This window comes from Octopus bimaculoides, chromosome 18 (genome assembly GCF_001194135.2).
Source record: "Octopus bimaculoides isolate UCB-OBI-ISO-001 chromosome 18, ASM119413v2, whole genome shotgun sequence".
NCBI lineage: Eukaryota > Metazoa > Mollusca > Cephalopoda > Octopoda > Octopodidae > Octopus > Octopus bimaculoides.
In genome coordinates, this window is record NC_068998.1 from 10,327,542 (window position 1) to 10,336,026 (window position 8,485).

The window sequence follows — 8,485 nt, forward strand, 5'->3', positions numbered from 1 at the left end:
ATATATATATATATATATATATATATATATATATAATGGGCGTTAAAAGATCATATGATGATAATATCTGTATATTTTGTTTCTAATCTTTCCAGTGGACAGCAACCAGCCACCACCATTTCGGCATCAGAGGATTCTTCATTCACTGCAGTACAATCACGAGCAGTTAACAGCTCACCTACTCCTGGCCAGGTATGTAAGCTATTTCAAACGCTGCTGTTATTATATTTGATCCTCCTCCTCCTCCTCCTCCTCCTCAGGGCCGATTGCAGAAACTGTAGAAAACCAGACAAAAAAGTGCTTTATAGAAGTACACAGTTACAGCATTTTACACAGTGTGTTGAAATTCTTCAGTATTTCAAGGTCTTTGAAGTACCCAGTGACATACTGGGTGGATCAACCAACTATATTTTTATGTTGTAATTTTATGTTTGGTCTTTTGGCAATTGTTAGAAATTTTTGTCATCATCATCATTATTATCATTGTCATGGAGAGGTACAAGCATGGCTGTATAGTTTAGAAGCTTGCTTTGTGGTTTGAAGTTCTGTCCCATTGCATGGCAACCTTGGAAAAAGTGTCAAATGCTATGATCTTGGGCTTACCAATGCCTTGTGAAGAGAATTGGTAGACAGAAACTATATGGAAGCTCATTCCATCTTAGCGGGTGTGTATGTGTGAGTGTGTGTTTATTTAAACATTTAATTCATAATCATTAATTCAATAAAACAGATTTTGTTGAACTACTAACAATTCGGGATTAAATATGCATTCACTCTCAGGCTTATCCTTGAGTTCTTTATTCTAAGCGACAGACACAGCTTTGAACTTTGGAAAATGTATACATACATATATATTTATAATATATATGTGTATGTGTATTAAAAAATTTTATTCAACTTGGAAGGCAACATGTACCTGAAGGAAAAATGCACTGGATAGTTACTATGACATTTGTAATGTTATACACTTGATGTGATTTTTGAAACACTGGTAGTACTCAACAATCTCTTCCATCTCAGTTTTACTGTGATTTGATTATTGCTTTGTATGCAGCCTTGGTTGCTTTTGAAACGGAGTTGTATAGTTTGTGTCATCTTATCGGAAATTTCTGTGTAACCTCGATATGGTACAAACTATATTTGATGCAGTGATTAACAAATTTATTGATCAATTATCAAGTCATCTGTGTTCTTTATACAAGTCATGTTTATACTAAACACTAACAAACTTGTCTTACCGCAGTCACTTGACTGATCTTTTTACATCATTAGTGTTATTATAAATTTATGTGTGTGTGTGTGTGTGTGTGTTATGTGTGTCTGCACACAAATATTAACATTGCATGGATTTTCTTGCCCTCACTGAGTGAGACGTTGATGTGATGTTTACTTACCCTGTTGACAATATGTCAAATCACATTGTGCTTCTTTTGAAGACCAGTGAAAGGAAAAGCATACCTCTTATTCAAAAAAACAGGCAAGGGTTGGTGACATTAAGGGTATCTAGGATTAAGAAATCTGTTTCAAAAAATTCTGTCTGACCTGTACAAGCATGGAAAGGTAGACATTAAAATGATGATGATGATGATGATGATGATATACATATAAACTGTGTAACTTGATCTTGTAATTCCAATGTCATTATCTTTGATTCAGAGGAATTTTAACATGTCTCTGTGTTTAAGTTGCCAAAATACATTTGTTAAAGAGCAAAACATGATACACAGACATATTTGTCTGCGAAATCATTTATCTCTTCACTTTGAGTTTCATTGACTTTGGTCTTCAACAGGGTTTGGCAGCTCCAGAAGGACTACAAGCTGTTGCCTTGTACCCATGGAAGGCTAAGAAAGAGAACCACCTCACTTTCAACAAAGGTGACACCATAATTGTGAAAGAACAACAAGATATGTGGTGGTCTGGAGAACTCAATGATAAGGTTTGGTTTTGAGTTTGTCGTTTCTGTTCTCATTTCTTTGGGTTTATTTATTATTTTCTTTAGCTAGGGCTGGGTAAATTTCTCGGACTTGCTTTTATTAAAAGAAACTTTAAAAGAGACTACCTTAGCATGCAGCAGATAGACTCAGATATTGCCATGTAATTAGGAAGGTTGCTTTGCAGTCACGTCCTTGCAGGTTTGATGCCTTTCCTGTTGCTAACCCTCACATGTTTCCATGTCAGGTACTTCTTCTCTTGGCCCTCTGAATACCAAACAGCTCAATGGCTGCACATTTTTGCAGCATATGTAAACAATGTCAAAACCCAAATGGGAAAGTACAATGTCTCTGCCCCTCCACCACACATTTATAGCTATAATCTATGCATATATAATATGATGAGCTTCTGTGCAGTTTCTGCTGATGAGACTCACTGACAAAGCATTGGTCAACCTCAGGCTGTAATAAATGGCCCTTGTCCATATTTCCATGCTACACTAATAAAGTGAGCTTCATAGCCATACAACAGTGCTTGCATCATCATCATCATCATCATTGTTGTCATCATCATCATTTAATGTCTGTTTTCCATGCTGGTGTGGTTTGGACAGTTTGATGAGATGGCAAGCTGGAGAGCCTCCCAGGCTCTAATTGTCTGTTTTTACATGGTTTTGACAGTTGGATGCCCTTCCTAATGCCAGCCACTTTACAGAGGGTACTGGGTGCTTTTTCACGTGGCACCAGCATGGTTGCTTTTTACATGGTGCCAGCACAAGGTGTCTTCCATGTGGTGTCAACATGGGTGCTTTTCATGTGGTTCCAGCGTGGGTGCTTTTTATGTGGCACCAGCTTCTGTGGGGTTGCCAAGTAGCTTGAAAGACAAGGACCACTCAGCTGAGAGAGGGCATATAACTGAGTGAAGTGGCTGTGTGCCAGTTGAATGGTTGGCGTATGTTAGAGGGACAGGGATAACTGTCTTACTATCCCATCTTGCATCTTGATGGAAATTTTTATACTCACATACATAATAATATTTATCTTGCTGTAGGATTCTTTCAGTTTTAAATGATACTGTAATAGATGCAGAAGTAAGTTCCTCTGAACAGAGTGAGCATTTTTAGTTTCCTTTTTAATTTTTTTAATGTTCTATTTTTTTTTTTTACTTATATTTCTCATTTAAAATAAGAAATGTCATTCCTTTACATTCTCCCTCTCTCTTTCAAATATCTCTGGTGTTTGGTCTCTGTAATGAATATGAAATGTTTTTTTTTTGTTACAGGAGGGATGGTTTCCTAAGTCATATGTGAAATTAATTGGCACCAGTGCTCCAAAGCCCAGGTATTTATTTCTCTATTTTCCTTTGTTTTATTGCAAGTTTTTCTTCAAAATTTTTTGTTTAATATTTTTGCATTTAGCAACTGATAGCATTTTGTTTTATTAAAAGATCTAAATCAGTGGCTTGCATTCGCTTCTCTCTAATGATTCTCCGTTTGATGACTGCAGCAATTTTTACTTAACGATCTCTTTTCTGTTTCACTTTGATGATTCTGAATTGCTTACTTCTGGTAACTGTTGGCAACCATTAACATTATTCTTTTCTGAAAATCAATAGAAAATAAAATGATGACCAGATATTAGACTAAGGATTTTTATGTAACCATTGATCCTTTGCAGAAGAAGGCTACTGGTCCTTTTACAAGAGAGAGAGAGAGAGAGAGAGACAATGGTCATTTTCATGAGATACAAAGAAAGAAAATAGGTTTGATTAATTTAGAGTTGTTTAGAAAATTTTGAATCCCAGGTATGGCTGTGTGGTAAGAGGCTTGCTTCCCAACCACTAAGTTCTGGGTTCAGTCCCACTTATGGCACCTTAGGCAAGTGTCTTCTACTATAGCCTTGGGCTGATCAAATCCTTGTGAGTGGATTTGAAGATGGAAACTGAAAGAAGCCCATTGTATATGTGTGTGTGTGTGTGTGTCTCTTTGTGTCTCCTATGACTGTTTGACAACCAGTGTTGGTGTGTTTATGTCCCTGTAACTTAGTGGTTCAGCAGAAGATGTCAATAGAATAAGAGCCAGGCTTTAAAGAAAACATAATATAAATAGTAGGATCAATTCATTCAACTAGACAAATTCTTCAAGGCAGTGCATCAGCATGGCCAAAGTCTAATGACCGAAACAAGTAAGAGTTAAAAGCACCCAGCACAGATGGTGTTAGGGAGGGCATCCAGCTATAGAAACCTTGCCAAATCAGACTGGAGCCTGGTGCAGCTCCCCAGCTTGCCAGCCCTGGTGAAACCGTCCAACCCATTTAACGGATGTTAAGTGATGATGATCATGATGATTCTTAAAGCAGCCAGCCCTTTTTTTCTGTCTAACACAAAAATGATGGGCTCATTGTTGGCCCTGTTGACTTTTATGAGAGTATTACTAAACCTTAAAATCAATGTTCACTTAACTGTAAAATGAAGTCATGACCCAGAGATGAGAGCCACTGGTTGAAAATAAAACAATCTGAATTTTTGTTTCCGTTTGATACTCTGCATGTTGTGATGCTTTATAATTCATGGTTTATTTCATAGTGCAGCATCCTGCATTACATTTGTCTTAATTGCTCCTTATGTGTTCCTCTTTATATGCTCTGATAACGTTTGATTGTGGAGATGCGTGGCTTAGTGGTTAGGGGTGTTGGACTCATGATTGTAAGATTGTGGTTTCGATTCCTGGACCGGGTGACACATTATGTTCATGAGCAAAACATTTCACTTCATGTTTCTTTAGTCCACTAAACTGGCAAAAATGATTCATCCGGTGACAGACCAGCATCGTGTCCAGGTAGGGAATATATGTGGCTGGAAAACTGGCCCTAACCGGTCTTATGAGTCTATATGACTCGGGAAGGACCTTTATCCCTCTATCTAATGTTTGATTTGATTGTGACTTTATGAGGAAACAGAACATTGTGTCCCTTGGGAAAATTCATAAAACAAAGACCTTAAATATTTTGATCATTTAAATTTAAGATTTTCTTTGTATTAACTTGTCCTTTTTAAACCTTTTAGCATTGAAACCAGCCATTTTTGCTTATCCACAAATATGAAAATAAATGAATCAATAAATAAACAAATGTAGAACCTGAAAGTTATAACTTTCTTCTTGAAAGAAACGTGTTTCCCCACGGAAAATTACAGCTACACAAGTGCAAAACTCTAGTCTACAACTTGGAGGGTACACATGCATATAAATGCATTTACTTCATTTATCAAAAGAGGAATGAGCTCAAATCCTGCCAAAGTCAATTTTACCTTTCATTCTTTCAGAGATTGATAAACTAAACTACCATTCAAGTACTGGAGCAATATAATCGGCAATGCCCCTCCCCTTCAAATTGCTAGCCTTGAGCCAAAATATGAAGCCATTAACTCTTTAACATTCACATTACTCTATCAAATGTAATGCTTCTTTATTCACCTCATTTTTAATTAATTGTGCAGTATGTCACGGCTTCAACATTTCGATGATATGATTGTTTATTTTTAGAAGGACATTGTAGGGTAGGTGCAAGAGGCTGGCTCTGGTTTGAACAGAAAAACAGGTTGAACAATTGGGCTGGATATGGCAAGTTTAAATGCCTAAAGGGCTAAAAGACAAGATAATTATGTTAGACGATGAAAATATTTAGATAAGTTTGTTTCAAGTCAAAGAAACCACAATTCCTTCCTGAATATCTAACACACAGTTTCACATGCCTTATTTCATCAATATATATTAGTGTATCAGCCTTACATTACTTTTATCTCAGTTTTGTTGTAGTTAGTGTTTTTTGCTATCTCAAATTATATTTCCATTTTCTTTCTCATTGATTTCCTTCTCCTCCTCCTTGACTTCTTCAACTTTTTCTTCTTCTCTGTTGTTCCTTTTTATTTCACTAACATCAAGATAATTTTGAGCACTTTAAAACTTCTTTTTCTTACAGTTTTCTTTTTGACAAGGCAGCCTTAAAAAGGTATTGTGGCTATTGGTGTGTTTACTGAGCTAGCTATTTGTAATATCTGATGTATGTTTTAAAATGGATGCCACACTGCCTGTGTCTCTTATATCTTGTTTTCAGTTTCTTAAAGCATGACAACTTTACCCTCATAAACCAGACCTCTTTCAGTTCCAGTTCCACTGCAGCTGTAAAGCTCACTCTGGATTGCCTTGCCAGACATTTTACATGTTGTTGTTGTTGTTGGATGTCTTTGGAAACACAAAGAAACCACTTTATCTATCACAGCATTGAATGTTTTGTATATATTTGTAACTATGGCTCCTCTAAATGCTGAACTATATAAATTTATATATATATATGCATATATGTTATGTATAAAAAATTTAGAATCTTTGAGAGTCATGAAATCAAGCATTTTTAAAGGTAATACTCAAGTATATGAAACTGCAAGTATATAATAGCATGCAAATATTGGGTTGAAAAACCCTTGCATGGAAAAAGTCAAAGGAAAAGTGAAACTTGTTTAATCCAATATTTACACAGTATATTTATAGCTTTAAAAGCCTATACATGTGTGTGTGTGTACACACACACACACACACACACACACACACACACACACACACATAGATATATACGCACGCACACACACACACATACATACATACATGTATAGACTTATATTTACTGCGGTGCCATTTTGTGATTTGATAAATACCAATCTCTTTAAGTAAAGTTTTTCAACTACAGCTTAAATATTTTAATCCATCCTAGCTACTTCTATTACTATTACTACTACTATGTTACTATCCCTGAGTCTTGTACTGCTACTCATGTGTGCATGTACACACACACACACACACACATGGTGGGAGTTAATTGGGCTAAAAGTTTGCTTTTGAAGTACATGAAAAGTAGACTGCATATATTAATTTAATTTCCTCCAATTTCTTTAAAGCAAAGAAAAAAATCTAATATTGAGTAAAATATCTGATTTCATTGTAATCATACGAACCTATCATCATAACTATTAGCATTATCATTATTGTTATTGTCATAATCACCGTTATTATCTTCATTGTTGTCAACATGATTATTATTGCATTGTCATCGTCACATTCATCATTATTATTCTCATTATTGTCAACATTATCATTGTTGTTATAATCATCGTTGTTGTCGTTATTGTGGACATTATCATAATTGTCGTCATTATCTTGGACATCATCATTGTTATTATCAATATTGTGACCATTATCATTGACATCACGTTCCTTCTTCTTTTTTTTTTTCCATACTAGCATGGTTTGTTCGCTGTGCATGAGTCTTAATCCTGTGTCATCTAATCTGTGAGGCCCTGCATTCTCCATTCTGGCCTAATATCTTCCTAAACCTTCCTGGTTTATAACCTAGTTATTTTCTGCTATTAATTTGTAGCACTTTTGCATCTGGCATGTTAGCAACATCCATCTCACATCACATCTTCATATCGGTGTAGTTGTCTACCATTCAGACTTCAGTCAATCACAGTATTCTGTGAATATTTCTTTTTCAAGTCCTGTTTTTTTTCTCCTGAGGTCAACATTGCACATTCATTCCCTGGATCATACTGAACTCATCACAGTTTTGTCGATCATTCACCTTGACTCTCCATATTTCACTATCATACAGCATTAAGAGAACCTTTCGGTAGTTGTGTGACCTGAGCCAAGGTCACACAACTGAGGAAGACTACATAGTTGCTTCATCTGCTAGAAATAGCAATGAGATTTCTCTCAAATTACATTCTACCATCTCAAGAAAAGAAAGAACACATTGAAAAGAATTTTAGTTGAATGATTCGACCACATTACTTATTTTTGATTTTTCTTTTAAGAGTGCTACTTATTCTATTGGTCTCTTTTTGCCAAACCACTAAGTTACAGGAGATGTAGACAAGCCAACATCATTTGTCAAGCTGTGGTGTACGACAAACAGACACATTCTCACACATGTGTGTATGTATGTGTATGCATATATATATACACAGTGGAGGCGCAATGGCCCAGTGGTTAGGGCAGCAGACGCGCAGTCATAGGATCGGGGTTTCGATTCCCAGACTGGGCGTTGTGAGTGTTTATTAAGCGAAAACACCTAAAGTTCCATGAGGCACTGGCAGGGGATGGTGGCGAACCCTGCTGTACTCTTCCACCACAACTTTCTCTCACTCTTACTTCCTGTTTCTGTTGTGCCTGTAATTCAAAGGGGTCAGCCTTGTCACACTGTGTCATGCTGAATATCCCTGAGAACTACGTTAAGGGTACACATGTCTGTGGAGTGCTCAGCCACTTGCACGTTAATTTCACGAGCAGGCTGTTCCGTTGAACGGATCAACTGGAACCCTCAATGCCGTAAGCGACGGAGTGCCAACAACAACAGCATACACACACACACACACACATATATATGTATATATATATATATATATTATTTTGTTTAAAAGAGTTCCAACACTGTCTGTTTTTTATGTTTTATTTATATTCCTGCAAAACCAATGTATATATGTATGCATATATATA

At 36.3% G+C, this 8,485-nt stretch overlaps 1 protein-coding gene across 1 annotated transcript in view; it reads left to right on the forward strand.

Annotated features, from left to right (window-relative positions):
- LOC106874748 (intersectin-1-like) overlaps positions 1 to 8,485 on the forward strand; it is a 195,361-nt gene that overhangs the window by 57,851 nt on the left and 129,025 nt on the right. The window contains exons 17-19 of the mRNA XM_052974532.1: positions 96 to 192; positions 1,793 to 1,939; positions 3,217 to 3,275. Coding sequence (XP_052830492.1) covers positions 96 to 192; positions 1,793 to 1,939; positions 3,217 to 3,275 — 303 coding nt within the window. The remainder of the gene's footprint in view (positions 1 to 95; positions 193 to 1,792; positions 1,940 to 3,216; positions 3,276 to 8,485) is intronic.